Below are 15,004 nucleotides of genomic sequence, written 5' to 3'. Positions count from 1 at the left end.
GGATGACTCAACTCTTGACGGAGAGATTTAAACCTGTTCTTGTCCTCAATTTGGAAGACCAATCACACAGACATGCACATCATGTGGAAATGAAAAACTCAAACAGCAGCAGCAACGGAGAAACTCATTTCGATTTATTAATTGTGAGTGAGAGTTTTGAAGGGAAGAAGCTAATTGAACGACATCGCATGGTGAACGAAGTAGTGAGCGAAGAATTCAAAAATGGATTACATGCACTCTCGATCAAGGCCAAAACACCTTCTGAATATGAAAAACAAGTTTCCAACAGCAGTAATAAATAATTGGACCTAGTTGAGTATAATGGATGGTTGATTAAACAGTTTCGTTTTTTATATTTATATTGTTTATAGTTTATACAATGCAGATGGTCAAAAAGGCTTGGTGTTGAGCCACAACAGTAAAAAAATTTGCCAATTTTGAATTCCGATCATTTCTTCTTCACGATCTGTCTTGGATTTGTCAATTAGCACTATCATCACGTGGTTGAGCAGTTTCTTTCATTGAAATCTTCTATTGTAAATTTAATATTTCAACAAGTATAATATATCATGTCGGAAACGTTATCATCAACAATTACATTAAATGTAGGAGGCCAATTATTTACAACCACAAGATTTACGCTCTCTCAGCAAGTAGGAAAGAGTGAATTGGAACATGTGTTAGCCTCTATAGTAAACGGAAAGCATGCAATAGAGAAAGATCGTGATGGTAATATATTCATTGATCGTGATGGAACTTATTTTCATTACATATTAAATTATCTGAGAAATGGAGGAAATCTTTCACAAACAACATTACCATCAGTGAGATATCAACCAATAATTGCAAGAAGTTTACAATTAGAAGCAAGCTATTATGGACTTACTGAATTAGTGGATTACTTCACTGTACAACGATGGTTATTGAAAAGGAGATTTCAATTGGCAAATTGTCATCCCAATGTCGTAGTATTAGATGGAGGAAAAACCTTAATTTGCAAAGAATCAAGTGGAAAAAATTGGTATTCTGTGTCGTCTAAATACCCAATAGTTCACATGGATTATTCAACGCATGTTCCTAGCAATGACGGCTCTCTTGACAGATATGAGGAAGAGGCAAAAGAATTTGATGCCGATGAAGGATTTTCCGATGTTGAGGAGGTCAATGGGTTCCCATCTAGCAACAATTATTTCCTTAATATGGCTGGTGTGACATCTGTAGATGGAAATGTTACGGATTTGCAGAACTATCAAGTTCATGTACCATCACAATCAAATCGACAAGCTCCTCAAGTTGATGAGATACAGATCACAGCGTCAAAGCTGTCAATATATTTTGGAAACATGAAGCTGTTGAAATTTCATGTCAAAAACTACTATGAAATAGTCATCGAAAACACCAAGAATTTTAACATTGTACTCGGAATTTCCAAGCAAAAGACATCCTATTTGTAAGTATCGATCACCATGTATTACAGTTTTCTGAAAGATCTTTCTATTCAGCCATGATTCTTGGACAGTTGGATTTATTGCCAATTCATATGGATTCAACGTTTGGTCCATGAAAAAGTACACAAAAAAGACTCAAATCGATTAGTAAGTAATAACTGTACAGTTCTGAACATTCTACAATTTATTGAAACAAAATCCATCGTTAAACATTGAAGTGGAGAACGATGTGAACGAGGAGATCGAGTAGGCATGTATGTGAATACAGCATTGGGTTACATTGAGTATTTCAGAAATGGAAGAAGTATGGGCATTGCTTTTGATGGTCTCACTAAGGAGCTGTCTGAAGGAAATTGGTATGTGGTCGTGAGTTTGTACAATCAAGGCGATTGTGTCACATTAAACACGAACGCAGTAGCTCCTCCCTCCTTAAGAGAAGAAGAATATCTCCATAGCAGCAATGACAACAGCAAGATGGAAGAATTGAAATAAATCTCGTATTTCAATTTATATATATTAATTCTTGTGCCATTCCATAAAAAAATGAAGAGTGGAAAAAGAGCACCTCCTCGGAAACACAATGATGACAATCGGAGTTTAGAAAATACTCTTGACTTGTTGGAACAACTATTCTCACTCATTGATATGATACAAGTTTCCTTCTCTAATATTTATAAAGCCATTTCAATTCCGATTCAATACGTTGGAAGAAAAATTGGAGAAAAAAGCAGTAAAATTGGACCCAACCTATTTGATACATTACTTGATTTATTTACACCAGTGCAAACTATCTTTGATCAATATCAAACATGTATGTGTGATGATGATAATTATTCGGATATTGTTTAAACAATGTTGCAATTTTTTCTATTTAATTTCAAGATTATGGATATTACAGAGGAGCCACTTATTTTAACCCTAATGAATTACTTGTCACACGAGTATTCAATTATTTCGAACGAGTGATTCATAATTTTCAAGAAAATATTAAAAAGAAATTTTCAGATGAGAATGTTGGAGGATTTTCACACTATGTGTTGAAAACCATTATCATTGGAGGCTTGTTTTTGGTGTGGAGATTTTTGTATATTTGGTGGAGATTTAAAAAAGAGGCGAATCAATCAAGCCAATTTAATAGCTCTAATTTCATTGATGGACATGTCATTCAATCATTTGTGGATCAAGTGAGTCTTTCACAACATTTACAAAAGAGGAAAGAATGGGAACGACTCAGAAGAAGCCCATTTTCACATTCTACCTCTGATCTCGCTTATTTAAACTCACCTTACTATCATTTACAAAGTCCTTACTTTCCCCTTCGAATTGGTCCAAACTCAACAAGAGAGAGAAATTTCTTTACCTATTTTCCCTCTTATAGAAATCGAATTGAAGATTTAGAATTCAGAGAAGAAAATGCGCCACATCACACTTCTTCTTCCTCATTATCATTGGATGAACAGAGAACGAACCATCGAGCTCTCTATCCTAGTAGTGGTGGCCATCCTTCTCGATTTTACAATGACATGCTCCGTCACAAAAGTTTGATTGGAATGCGAAGAAGAAATACTCTACAAGGAGAGAGAAATCCTTCTTTACCATTCCTCGGACATGATACTCCGGTGACATCTTCATCCTCATTACCAATGCCCGATTGCTTTGATGACTACATTCGTAGTGGTGTTCTCTCTTCATCCATCACGGATTACATTTAACATGTGTCAAACTCTGAGGAATGGAGATGTAGTTTTCAACCATGTTGGACCATATTGGATGAGAAATTTGATCCGAGATGAAAGAGTATATGATATCATTTATTGAATCTTTTGTTTCAACAAATTCTCCAAATCAATGTCCACAAATGACAATCTTCGAAGACCCTTCGAGTTTAACAGTGAAGAATTTTGGTCCTTGTGAAAATGGAGAGGATGATTAAATCCATGGTGATGACGATGATAGGAATGGGTACCATCCTCCTCCTCTTCCTCCTCACCATTGTCATCCATAGACATGATCGTATTTTCATCAATAATGGAAGTCTGACTACATTGATCCATCAACATCATTTGCTCTCGAATGCCAAAGACATCATCTTTTTCATGATGATTAAAAGCAGTAGTGGCGACAGTATTAGTATTGGATGAATAAGTAGTGGAAAGTGAGGAACTTTTTGAGGTGCTTGTTGTTGTTGTGGATGAAGTAGTCGTGCTGGAAGAGTGTTGTTGTTGTTGGCGTTGGTGTGAAAAAGATTTCTTTTGTGAGTTCAGAGAAGACATTAAATGATGATATTCCGTCGATGAAATGGAATGTTTCCTTAATGAATGAGAGAGAGCGCTTGCAGATATGGGATGATGAGGATGAAAGGTAATCTGATGAGGAACCACTGAAATGACACTTTTTCTTCTCTTCTTGGAAATAGTGGAAGAGACATGTTTCTCATGAGGTAATAATGGTTGTGAAGGAGTGTGTTGTTCATGATGTTCATGTTGTTCATGAAAATGATGAGAGAGTGAATTGGATTCTAACATGGCGTCGTCATTGAATTCATTTTGTAATGTCTTTGTGTTCATCTGTTTCACAGGTGGAAACACAAATTGGGAAAACATGTGATCATTTGGATGTTGTTGAGGAATATCCTCATGTGAGGCAATGTGCTCTTCTTCGTGATGATTTGAAATGCTGCTGTCTTCATCAGTTAGACTTTTTGTAGTACAATTAGTATTAGTGGTAGAAGAAGTATGAGGCCCAATGTTAGGAGAATGATGATGAGGATTGAGGGAAGCTGGAGCACCAAGACTTGCACCTGCTGGTTTCATCATTACCAGTGGGGATTCACTGTATGAAGGAGAGGAGGTTTTGCTGACATTAGTGGTTGCAGTAGTAGTAGTAGTATTAGAATTAGTAGTGTTGGCTGAAGTCATTATTGGAGGAGGAATATTATTGGTCATTGGGCAACAAGGTTGTGGTGGTTTCTTTGTTTTTGCAGAATATTCTGAGATTTCACAAGTTAAAAATTCGAGTATGTACGAGAGAGAGAAGAATTTATCGATTGATGATGATGACGAGGATCGTCACTATACTGCTTTGAATGATTTCTTTTGTTATTGCAAATGACATCCAAATGGACAACGAATTCTACACTTTCTCATTGAAGGATAACACCTTTTTAGTATGTTTTCCTGTTTATTCGAGTGAGGAGACATTGTGTTAGAAAACTAATCAGTGATTTAGCTAATAATGGATTTGAGAGAGCGAGAGTTTAAGATTGTAGCGGGATGGATTGAAATGATTGTGGACTCCACAATATCCATTCGCCGAAAGAAGGCAAATCAATTTTGGTGGAACACACATTGTCGACTGGCGTGTGATAGCAGTTACAACCTTGCAATAACTATGATCATCTCGAGTGTGTCGACCACGAGTGAAAGTGAACGCATGACAACATGGAAACATTTTTAAGGGAGAATAGAATAGAGGAGACGCTCTTAGGTAGTTAAATAATAACATTCAGTCGGACACGTTTTTAAGGGAGCCTCCAATCAAATCCAAGTAACAAGGAAAAGGTGAAAAAGAGAATTCTCTTCATGTTTATTACATCATGAAAAATGACTCTAATGATGGTCGTTAACCTAGGATCACACATTGTCATTCTTCTTTTCTCCCTTCAGCAACTTTTTAACTTCCTTTTGGAGTTTGAAACTAAAAAAAAACGCGCGAGGCATCTCCGAACACGACCCTCTTCTTTTGACTCCACGTGTGCCAACAGATTCATTCTTGGAGGCTTGTGTTTCATCCGGCCGATATATATGCACTACGAAAAAAACAACATCCTTTTGAATTACCACTCGTTCTGCCTCGACCGTATCTCCTCAACATTAATTTTGAAGAAGAATTCAGGAAACATTCACAACATTTCAAGCATTTTAAAACAAGGGACGAATCTTCTGTAGTTTCCGAAGAAGAAGAAGAAGGCAATTTTGATATGGCACGAGTTGATTCTAACATGAACACAAGTATGGACAGTACTGAAAATATACATTCCATTCCTCAACATTTGGAAGTGAAAATTGAACAAGAAGAAGAAGCGGGTCAATTGTCAACACGTGAAAAAGATCAATCCACAATATCACCATTGCCAGAATCTCAGGAAATCTCGCCGAAACAACCACCCACACCAACGCCTCTGCCTTGGGCGAAATTATTCGTGGTCTTCTTTATGTATTTATGTGACAGTTTGAGTATTACTTCTTTGTTTCCATACATTTCTTTCATGGTGGCAGATTTTAATTTAACTGACAATCCAACGGGTATGTGTTGATCTTGTTGTCATGAAGCAAAGAAGAATTGAAAGGATTTTTGAATGAAATATTTGTATATATTTGAAAGAATAGAATATGGATATTATGTGGGATTAGTGGCATCTTCATATTTTCTATCACAATTTATTAGTAGTTTTATTTGGGGATATTTATCAGATTTAGTGGGAAGGAGGCCAGGTACGTGTTATGGATTGAGAAAAACACTTGTTTTCATATTTGTTGGAAATGAACTTGTTAGTGTTACTTTCTGGAGTGTGTTGGGGTGCATTTTGTGTGATGGCTTTTGGATTCTCAAAATGGTTTTGGTGGGCCTGTGTTTGCAGATTTATGTTTGGCTTACTGAATGGGTAAGTTTCCACAATTTTGAGATCAGTATTTATGTTGACATATTACAAACTTGTAGCAATCTTGGAGTAACAAAGAGCTATTTAGGAGAAATCACAGACAGTACCAATCAAACACGAGCGTTTGCTCTGACGAGTATTACTTTTGGCATTTCATCTGTGTTAGGTCCATTGGGTAAGTGGTTGTTGTTTTAAACTGAACTTTTAATTATTGAACGCTTTTCATACACAAAATTAACTGTCTCGACAGTGGGTGGAGTTTTCTCTCGACCTCATGCTCAATATCCTCGATTCATGGAATTATTTCCTGAGTGGATTCAAAATATTTCACGATTATTTCCTTACATTATTCCTAATTTGATCATTTCTGCTCTTGCATTTACTGGATTTACAATTGGATATTTTCGACTTCAAGAAACAAACAAAAATGGATGGTATTATAGAAAATTCTGTAAGACCGAACCAATTGCTGATCTCAATGATGATAGCATGAATCAAGAACTTTCAGAAATGAAAACCTCCAATGTGGATCCTTCCAACAAGAAAAACAATTCTCTAATGACTTCTCCTCCCACAATGAGTATGTCACGTGTGAATTTATTATCTAAGGATGGAAACCAAGAGAATACATCCATTAATGACATGGAAGAATTAGAGGAAGAAACAGCATTCGAATCTTTACAACCAAGAAAAACCCTATTCGAGCGCATCAAACAACGAATCAAATTAATTTTAAGTAATGAAATGCTGTCTTCAGCAGCACCTCTTACGACATGTACTTTATATATGCTTCTTGGAGCGAAGCAAGTCATGTTTGATGAGTGTCTTCCTTTACTTGCAGTCATGCCGATCGATAAGGGAGGAATGGGAATGACTTCGTATCAATTAGGATGTAAGTGCATTGTTCTCTTTTTGAACATAATATTTGTGAAAATTATGATTTTTAATATTGATTCATCTTTATTGAATCGTTTGCATTTAAAAATCAAAGTGGTGGGAGGATTATTAGGATTTGTCATTATTTTGCATCAAGTATTTATTGCTCATCATGTTATCAAAAGATTTACAGCTTTATATTGCTATAGAACGAGTTTATTGGCTGACATTATCATGAGTGTGATATTTCCAGAAATAATATGGCTTGTTGCGGATGACAATGCACCCACTTGGAGAATCATTCTATTTTGGATTACCTTAATTGTGTCACTCTTGTTAAGACAAGTCTCTAATGGTTATTCCTTCTTGGGATCATTCTTGTTTACAAACAATAGGTAAGTTTCTGAAGCAATATTGCTCCTTGAATATAGGTTCATTTTCATGTTGTTCCATGTGGAACATGATGGATTTCACAGTGTCTCTAAAAAGAATTATGGAAAATTGAATGGTACTGCACAATCGATGGTGGCACTCTCGAGAATGATTAGTCCTGTGGTTGGAGGAGCTATTTTTGCAAGTTCTGTTTCATCTTCATTTGTGTTGCGCCATCGTGTGATCTTTTACATAATCGCAGCAATTTCGATGTTCATGTTGTGTCTTTCGTTTGTACTTAACGCAAGTATTAACAAGCCAAAAGAAGAAACTAAATCTTCTTCAACAACTTCCAGTCCAACAACCTCTATTGAAAGTAAATAAAAATAAATAATCAGTGATCATCAACGTTGTGCCAGCATTAATAGCGATATCTTATTTTGTTGATAAAAAACTTAACCTTATTTCCAAAACCGATTGAAAATATCGAAAAAAGAAATCATTCAGTGAAACGACGGCATATCCGTCATCAAAATCATCACTACTTGCAGCAAACGATCGCCCATTTATCACAAACAAAAAACAGCTCTTTAACCACCAGAAGCAGCACACACGTCAAAATGTTCATTCACAATAATAATAGCCATGACCGTCATTCTCGTCCAGATTCATCATCTTTGATTTATAAATCGTTGGTTGTGTGTGCTTGGACAACACTTTTCATCATTTCAGTTGTTGCTGCTCAACTTTGAATCAACCCAATGATAGACCTAGTGTCGGAGAGTGGTACACATTCAATGGTATTAAAAAGACCATTCCAGGATCAACATTTAATCCACTCGGATTGTTTTCCTACGATCGTGGTCATTTGGTGGCAAACAATGACTTGAGACGTGCCACCGATAAAAAGTTTACCTTTCTTGTCATTAACAAGGCAGCTCAGAATTCGAATGTGAATCGAGGTATTTGGCGACATGTGGAACACTCGTTGAGAAATGCCATTATGGATGTTGCTGCCACCAAGAAAAAGAACATTGAAGCCATTGTGGTGACACGACCTCTCTATGACAAGACAAACATGGCTTAACTGTGACCAACAAAAAAGAAAGATCCAGTGATCCAGCTCCACCAATTCAAATTCCAATGAGTTTCAACAAATTTGTCATCATTTCGTATGATGGAGGCATTAAGGAAGTCTTTTGTTTGCAAGTGACCAATCGTGACAATGTGGATTATAAAACGGAACAACAACGAAAGGAAATCGCTGCATCTGTCACTAAAGATTACGCAAATTGTGCAGCTGGAGTGAAAGCAGGAATCGATTTGGGTCCTGGACCATTCGCAACAGGAAATGTTAATACAGAAGTAGTGAAACAAATGGAGAAATTCAAAACAGGATGGGTCAATCCTTGTGGTTTTGGTAAAGTGGATCCTGTGGAATTCATTTTGGAAAAGAATGACCTCACAGCTTCCGAATGGAGACTCAATATTATGAATTTCAAACCATGCTCGAATTCTGCCAAGTGTCATCCTCGTGTGAAATCCATGTCTTTCAAACAAAACAATCATCTCTCGATAAAAAACAGAATGATCAATTCGTTCCACCCAAGTATGTCTACCACAAGACCGTTGAAGGTAAAAAAGATCCTGAACGAACGGTGAATATTGTGGGCACGAAGAAATCAAGACCTGTCTATTCTCAAGTCAATAAGGGTAAAAAATCAAGAGCCAAACAGGATGAACCAGATCCATCGTCATCAGCTCCATTGACACCACCTCCTTCACCAAAAAAGACGAACCCATCGACACCACCTTCCTCTCCAGGACCTCAATTAGTGACACCATCTCCGATTAAGGTGCTCCCAGCGAATAAGGTCGGAGGAATGAGAGTTTCTTCTCCAAAGAAGACCAAAGTGGGAGGAACACATTCATCCCCTTCAAAGAGGCAATAAAAAATAACAATTTGAAAGGCACTCTTCTTCTGTTTCGTTCGTTTTAGGTTTAATCTTCGGAGCAGCCACATGAAACGAATGCAATCTACTGCAACATCTTTTTTCGTCATTTCATTTTTTTTTTTATCACTGTCCATGCGTTTATTTGTTCGAAAATTCAAACGTTATTCATGGCTGTGTGTGCAATTAGTACAGTTAAAGGTGGTTCATGTCATCAAAGTTAGTGTAATTATTGTTGTAAATTTCAATTATTGTTTGTCATCAAGGTTAGTGTAAATTTCAAATATTGTTGTAAATTTCAATTATTATTCATGGTCGTGGGTATTTCATGTATAGTTTAAACTTGTTCAAATCAATGAAATTAGGATTAAAATCGTATTGTTGTTCAAATTCATTCCAGGTGAGTTTCAATTCTTCCATGAAAAAATGATTTCGTTTCATCCACATTTTAGTAATAGATCGATAAGCTTCCTTAGTAAATACTTTGTCCCATTTCTTACCCAATCCAACTTTAGCACCTGTTAGGCTATGGATATCTTGTTTAGTCTTGATGAGGTACAATAGTCGTTTGGAGAATTTCTTGTTATTCTTTGCATATATTGAGATTTTATATAAATTCCTAAACATTTCTTTTCTAACATCACTATAGTATTTACATTCAAAAATAATGTGTTGCATTGTCTCTCTACTACAGCAAGGACATAGCAAGTTCGTCTTGGATATCTTGTTTAAATTTTCCAAAGTCTTCATCACGTTCATTCTAATTTTAAATATTAGATTTAAGGTTTTGAAACCGATTCCTATTGAGGGGTAAATGTTGGTGAACTTTCTGTTCTTGGGAGGAAGGTTCTTTGGCGTATATGTTCTTTTGTGGAGGCGTTGAAATAGAAGTTTGTACATTGTTTGTCTAATGTTTTGAGTGTATAATACATTGTTGATAATAATATACCAATTATTGGATGGAATATTAGTAAGAATATTGTTACAATCAGCACCTTTCTTAGCAGCCCTATCTGCTAATTCATTTATGCGGCTATAGATATCTTGTTTACCTGTATGACTATTAACATGCATAATTTTGATCTGATCCTTCATTTTTAAATAATTACGAATTTCTTCAACATAAGGATCTCTAGATTTTCTGAATTGGAAAAGTTGGTCATAAATACTTTTCGCATCTATGACTATTGTTCTAGGAGTGTTGTTATCTAGCAATCTAACAACTGTGTGGAGCGCTTGAACTTCACTGTTGTAGGAAGTTCCTTGTCCTAAGGTGTGACTTGAGATGGAAACATTCTGATCAGTTACGATACCGTATCCAGCAATATTATTGTTACACGATCCGTCAGTACCAATTAGTATAGCTTTGTTCAAGAGGTTTGACATGGATGTGTTGTTACCAACATATTTGTAGTATTTGCTTTCGTCTTTGATTTTTCCAAAATCCATGCTATTGAGAATGTTGCGAATTTGGGTGACATGATTGGAATGTTTGATGTCATTATGTAATTTCACTTGTAAATTTTTAGGGTCAGGAACCCACATACTTAATCTGTTCCAATCTTTATAGAGCAGGAATTGTCTTAAACCTTTAGGGAATTTTCCATAAGGGATGAGAGTTTTTTCATGCCATTGGTCACTCGAATGCCACAATCTAATATTGGAAGATTTGTTCATGAAAATTATTCTCTTGAGATATTGAGGAATCCATGGGTCTGGTTTATACCAAGTAGGGATTGGATCATTGAGGATGTCAAAACCATGCTCCTGTTTGATTCGTTCACAAAGGAATCTTGTAGAAGATCCAAGACAAATATCATATTGTTCAAGGAACTTTCTGACTTTACACATTAGGTCCGAGTAACTCATTTCTTGAACAGAAATTAATCCAAATCCACCTTTGTCTTGATGAGTATAAAACCACTCGAGAGCTAATTTTCTCTTGGTTCTTAATCTTTCACATATAAAGTTGCGAAAGAATTTATCAATTTGTTTCTCTAGATGGTCATTAGCAAGAGGAATTAGGTGGTACAGTGCATACGGAACAATGTCTGTGTTGATAATTTTGACAATGTTCTGTATTGGAAAATTCCAGCCAATAGAGTTAGTTCTTCTTTTAACTTCTTCAATAATTGAAGTAGTGTATTTCTTTTGTTCCTCAGTATTATTGGTAATATTATTACCAAGTATAATAATAGAATCATTACTTTTGATCGTACTTCCAGATAATGTCTTGATACTACATTCCTTATCAGAGAAGAGGTTAGTTTTGGAATGATCTAATTCCATGTGATAGCCATGAAGATAGGTTTCAATGTCATGCAAAGAATTTTCAATTTCAGGTAGTTCGTTGGAAAATGAGTTCATTTTTCGTCATTTCATTTTTTTTTGATTTTTTTAATTAACAAAAATGAAAGCCTTGATTCAGTGCTGCTCCTTCTCATCATCAAGGCATTTGGTAAAACGATGCACTCTCTTCAAACAAGTCTCTAACCAAACAAAACTATTCAATCAACCCTCTTTGATTATTTTTCAAAATATCTTTGGAGTATCTCTAAACAAGGCATTTCATGTTTCAAAAATCGGAAAGAATTCAGATGACAAAGATTCCGAATTAGCACTGAGAGAGGAATATTATTCTAATAGAGTAATTCAATCTATGGAGGAATTACAATTTTGTGAAATATCGGAATATGATGAATGTAATGAAATAATTAGGAGTACAAATCTTAACAATAATATGGACTCGAAAAGAAGGAATTTGTACATCAATGCCTTGCTACGAAGATGTTTTATTGAACTTTATTATTTAAAGAATTATCAACAGGCCAAAGAAGATTTGGTTGCAGCTTCAGAATTGTTGATTGATAATGGTAACGCCCTGATGTTTACTTCTCGATTAAATTCAATGATTAATATTGGGGAATTTTCAGAGAAAATTGAGCATATACAAAAACACGGAGGAAATTTCCATGAGCTCATTCCAAGTTTAGAGATGAGAGCTCATGAATACACCAGTATCGGTCGAGTAAAATCCGCAATTCAAGATTTAGATGCATTGATTGAGATTTTGGAAAAGCATTATAAAAACCATCCCGAAGATGCAATCAGAATAGAACCACAACTGATAAACGTGTATAAACAAAGAATGGAGCTCTACACAAACATCAAAATGGAAATGGAGCGATTATATGATGTGGCTTCAGAGATCAAAAACCTCCTGAATGCTGACAGCCCCAAAGAAGTCATTGAACATTATTTCAACTCTGTGTCCGTGCATGATCGAAGACACAAAATTAATGCCTCAAATATGGACCTTATTTCAGAGTTCGAGAATGTTTTTGTGAAGGAAGATGAAAGAGAAAGGTATTGGGACGTAACAAACCCTAAAACATTTCGCAGTCAAATGACAACTCTGTATGGACAGGTCGTCCCAAAAGTTGTTCAAGTTGTAGTGAACGATTTGAAAAGAGCTAAAAAACTGGCAAGAGACAAGAACAGTCACGAACACTTATTTTCAGAATACGAGCTGCTCATCAAAGATGACGTTAAGAAAATGCGGGATATGAAGATTACGAAATTCTTGTGGATGGTTGTTTTGATATCAATTTTAACCATAATTTTGCTTGAGAAGATTGGGATTGTTGAGATACGAAAAAAGTAAAAATTTACTTGACATTTCGACAAACAATTGTGACATTCATTCCCTACTTGTAGTAACCTGGCACGACGTTTAACAATGACATTAAATTCTAGTCAAGTCTGGTACCTTCTCGCTTAGCATGATAGAATCTATTTCTGCATCTGTGAGTGCACGCTTCTTCTCCTTATAGAAGAGTTCTTCATCCTCTTGCAGGTATCCCTCAGGCTTGGATGCCTCTTCCAAACTGCAAATGAAATCCAACAAATAATTCCAAAATATTTACGTATGGTTGTGTTCATGTTGTTCATTGACGATAGTGGAATTTCATCCCGGCACAGAACACATTTCGTTAATTTTCATTGAAGGAATAATTAAAAATCATCATCATCAAAACCATTGAATGAATTCACTTACACTTGTTGATATAGAGCACTTAGGTGTAATTGGTCCACAACAAAAGCGTATCGGAGTGGTGATTCTTCCACAAGAGTATCGTTCTTTGGATCATAGGACTCCAATGCTCCATACAGCTGAGCAATACATTCATTATTCATAGCCTTCAAAGAATTGTGTACATATTCTTTCGGTTGTTTGAGTGCTTTTGCAACAGCCACTACAATAAAATTATTCAATCGATTTCTTGGAACAGATTTTGAGAGAGCCTCATCAATAACCACTCTATTTACTGTTCCCAGTCCATTCACGTATGCGGTAACATTTGGTGATGATGATTCATTTCCGAAGGCACGTCCGACAAATTCTTTATTTCTCAATTCTGTTTGTAATCTGAGTTTGGTCATTTCCATAAAGTGTTTAATATCCTCTCCTTGTTGAGGCGTAAGCTTGTGTCCTCGCACCAAAAATCCAATCAGTGTGTGCAAAGCACTCTTTGGTGCTTGGTGAGTTTTGAGAAGTGCTGAAATTTTCATTTTTTTTTAAAAATTTTATATTTTCAACGAAAATTTTCATTTCTTGATTCATCATTTCATAATAATAATAATATACTATCATCATAACCTACTATCATCATGAATGAATGAATTGATTTAAAAAGTAAAATGAGTGAGCCAAATTTTCAAAATTTACTGATTCAGACCATGTTGTGTAACATGGAACAAGGGACTTTCTTGAACTCTCTCAAAGTGCTGACATTTCCATCAAAAAAATGTCATCATCAAAACCAACAACTGGAAATCCACCAGACAGATTCAAATTGGCAGTTGTAGGAACTGGAGCTGTTGGAAAGAGTGCCATCACGTAGGTGTTTCACTTTTTCTCATACTCTTTTGACAATTTTTAGAATTCAATTCACACAAAATATATTTGATACGGATGAAATTTATGATCCGACCATTGAAGATGCATATTATGTTAAGAGAATGATCGATGGAGTGAGTTGTGAATTGGAAATTGTAGATACTGCTGGTAAGAATTTGATTTTAATTTTTCCAAAAAATTACGCACTTCTCGCCCTGCCATGGGCGCAAATATTTACAAATTCATCCTTTCATGAAAATCTGAACAGGTCAAGACGATTATGTAGCTCTTCGAGACACCTACATGAAAACATGTTATGGATTTGCTCTTGTTTTTGATTTGACTTCACAAAGCACTTTGGAAGAATTAAAAACATTTGTCGAACAAATTAATAGAATTAAAATGGAAGAAAACAAACCAGTGAATGGAAATTATTTCCCTGCTGTTTTATTAGGAAACAAATGTGATTTGAATTATTCAATGACTGAAAAAGAAGTCACAAATTACATGAAAAAAGAATTAGAAATTCATGTTCCAGTACTTTTCACATCTGCCAAAACTAGAACCAATATTGAAGAGGCATTTGAAGTGTTAATTCGAGAAATGAGAAATTTCAGAAATGCTCAATCTGGAAAACCACCAAAGAAAGAGTCAGGAGGATTATTTGGAAGTATTTCTTCTCATAAGGATTCTGATCGAGATTTACAAGCTTTCAAAGAACAAGAATAAATCATCTTTTAGTAAACACAAAGAAAGACTCATCACTTGGATTACTCTTACACACTCGTTTAATAGC

The 15,004-nt window shown here is 35.5% G+C and overlaps 9 protein-coding genes across 9 annotated transcripts; 6 read left to right on the top strand and 3 right to left on the bottom strand.

The window, feature by feature from the left end:
- Nucleotides 1-569: 569 nt before the first annotated feature.
- Nucleotides 570-1,940, top strand: FDP41_007069 (uncharacterized protein; the record flags this gene model as incomplete). Its single annotated transcript, XM_044710773.1, has 3 exons — nucleotides 570-1,450; nucleotides 1,503-1,595; nucleotides 1,667-1,940. 3 exons carry the CDS (start codon nucleotides 570-572, stop codon nucleotides 1,938-1,940), a joined length of 1,248 nt encoding a protein of 415 aa, XP_044558395.1.
- A 51-nt stretch (nucleotides 1,941-1,991) lies between these two features.
- Nucleotides 1,992-3,160, top strand: FDP41_007068 (uncharacterized protein; the record flags this gene model as incomplete). The annotated part of the gene is made up of 2 exons (XM_044710772.1): nucleotides 1,992-2,259; nucleotides 2,331-3,160. The coding sequence occupies 2 exons, from the start codon at nucleotides 1,992-1,994 to the stop codon at nucleotides 3,158-3,160; spliced, it is 1,098 nt and encodes a 365-aa protein (XP_044558394.1).
- Nucleotides 3,161-3,259: 99 nt separating this feature from the next.
- Nucleotides 3,260-4,393, bottom strand: FDP41_007067 (uncharacterized protein; the record flags this gene model as incomplete). The annotated part of the gene is made up of 1 exon (XM_044710771.1): nucleotides 3,260-4,393. The coding sequence occupies one exon, from the start codon at nucleotides 4,391-4,393 to the stop codon at nucleotides 3,260-3,262; it is 1,134 nt and encodes a 377-aa protein (XP_044558393.1).
- A 1,055-nt stretch (nucleotides 4,394-5,448) lies between these two features.
- Nucleotides 5,449-8,443, top strand: FDP41_007066 (uncharacterized protein; the record flags this gene model as incomplete). The annotated part of the gene is made up of 8 exons (XM_044710770.1): nucleotides 5,449-5,752; nucleotides 5,837-5,941; nucleotides 6,003-6,111; nucleotides 6,168-6,283; nucleotides 6,359-7,000; nucleotides 7,100-7,379; nucleotides 7,461-7,732; nucleotides 8,178-8,443. 8 exons carry the CDS (start codon nucleotides 5,449-5,451, stop codon nucleotides 8,441-8,443), a joined length of 2,094 nt encoding a protein of 697 aa, XP_044558392.1.
- Nucleotides 8,444-8,499: 56 nt separating this feature from the next.
- Nucleotides 8,500-9,308, top strand: FDP41_007065 (uncharacterized protein; the record flags this gene model as incomplete). The annotated part of the gene is made up of 2 exons (XM_044710769.1): nucleotides 8,500-8,892; nucleotides 8,943-9,308. 2 exons carry the CDS (start codon nucleotides 8,500-8,502, stop codon nucleotides 9,306-9,308), a joined length of 759 nt encoding a protein of 252 aa, XP_044558391.1.
- A 309-nt stretch (nucleotides 9,309-9,617) lies between these two features.
- On the bottom strand, nucleotides 9,618-11,675 carry FDP41_007064 (uncharacterized protein; the record flags this gene model as incomplete). The annotated part of the gene is made up of 1 exon (XM_044710768.1): nucleotides 9,618-11,675. The coding sequence occupies one exon, from the start codon at nucleotides 11,673-11,675 to the stop codon at nucleotides 9,618-9,620; it is 2,058 nt and encodes a 685-aa protein (XP_044558390.1).
- A 43-nt stretch (nucleotides 11,676-11,718) lies between these two features.
- Nucleotides 11,719-12,972, top strand: FDP41_007063 (uncharacterized protein; the record flags this gene model as incomplete). The annotated part of the gene is made up of 1 exon (XM_044710767.1): nucleotides 11,719-12,972. The coding sequence occupies one exon, from the start codon at nucleotides 11,719-11,721 to the stop codon at nucleotides 12,970-12,972; it is 1,254 nt and encodes a 417-aa protein (XP_044558389.1).
- Nucleotides 12,973-13,053: 81 nt separating this feature from the next.
- On the bottom strand, nucleotides 13,054-13,880 carry FDP41_007062 (uncharacterized protein; the record flags this gene model as incomplete). The annotated part of the gene is made up of 2 exons (XM_044710766.1): nucleotides 13,054-13,195; nucleotides 13,366-13,880. 2 exons carry the CDS (start codon nucleotides 13,878-13,880, stop codon nucleotides 13,054-13,056), a joined length of 657 nt encoding a protein of 218 aa, XP_044558388.1.
- Nucleotides 13,881-14,116: 236 nt separating this feature from the next.
- On the top strand, nucleotides 14,117-14,937 carry FDP41_007061 (uncharacterized protein; the record flags this gene model as incomplete). Its single annotated transcript, XM_044710765.1, has 3 exons — nucleotides 14,117-14,208; nucleotides 14,252-14,376; nucleotides 14,477-14,937. The coding sequence occupies 3 exons, from the start codon at nucleotides 14,117-14,119 to the stop codon at nucleotides 14,935-14,937; spliced, it is 678 nt and encodes a 225-aa protein (XP_044558387.1).
- Nucleotides 14,938-15,004: the final 67 nt, after the last annotated feature.

The sequence above is a fragment of the Naegleria fowleri genome (assembly GCF_008403515.1).
Source record: "Naegleria fowleri strain ATCC 30894 chromosome Unknown tig58, whole genome shotgun sequence".
Classification (NCBI taxonomy): Eukaryota; Heterolobosea; class Eutetramitea; order Acrasida; family Naegleriidae; genus Naegleria; species Naegleria fowleri.
Note: the sequence above shows the minus strand (reverse complement) of the source record. Positions and strands in the feature narration are given on the sequence as shown.